This window comes from Alligator sinensis, unplaced genomic scaffold (assembly GCF_000455745.1).
Source record: "Alligator sinensis unplaced genomic scaffold, ASM45574v1 scaffold1860_2, whole genome shotgun sequence".
NCBI lineage: Eukaryota > Metazoa > Chordata > Crocodylia > Alligatoridae > Alligator > Alligator sinensis.
Genome location: NW_005843035.1, coordinates 270,137 through 270,610, shown reverse-complemented (window position 1 = coordinate 270,610; position 474 = coordinate 270,137). Strand labels below are relative to the sequence as shown.

The 474-nt window shown below is 68.1% G+C and overlaps 1 protein-coding gene across 1 annotated transcript in view; it reads left to right on the top strand.

Moving 5' to 3' along the window:
* MARK2 (microtubule affinity regulating kinase 2) overlaps positions 1-474 on the top strand; it is a 25,465-nt gene that overhangs the window by 22,303 nt on the left and 2,688 nt on the right. The window contains exon 11 of the mRNA XM_025193257.1: positions 16-417. Coding sequence (XP_025049042.1) covers positions 16-417 — 402 coding nt within the window. The remainder of the gene's footprint in view (positions 1-15; positions 418-474) is intronic.

Sequence of the window (474 nt, the reverse complement as noted above, 5' to 3'; positions counted from 1 at the left end):
CCCTGTCGGGGGGAGCGGGGAGGGGTCCCTACTGCAGGGACAGGGGAGCCAGATGCCTGGGTTCCCCCCCAATGGAAGGGAGGGATGTTGGTGGGGTTGGGATGGGAGAGGATCCGGGAGCCCGGATGCCTGGGTTCCCTCCCCACCCTCTGTGCCTCAGTTTCCCCACCGTGTCCCCCACAGGAGAGCGTCCTGTCCACCAGCACCAACCGCAGCCGCAACTCGCCCTTGCTGGACCGGGCCAGCCTGGGCCCACCCGGCATCCAGAACGGCAAGGACAGGTACCTCCCCCTGCCCAGATACCTGGGTTCGTCCCTGCCCTGGATGCCTGGATGCTCCCCTTCCCACCTCAGACACCTGCGTCCCCCCCACCTGCCCACATGTGGCCTTATGCTGTGTATCCCCCCTGACCCAGCTGTGCGTTGGGCTGTGTCCGTGGGGGGGGACGGGACCAGATCCAGCCCCCCTGACCCG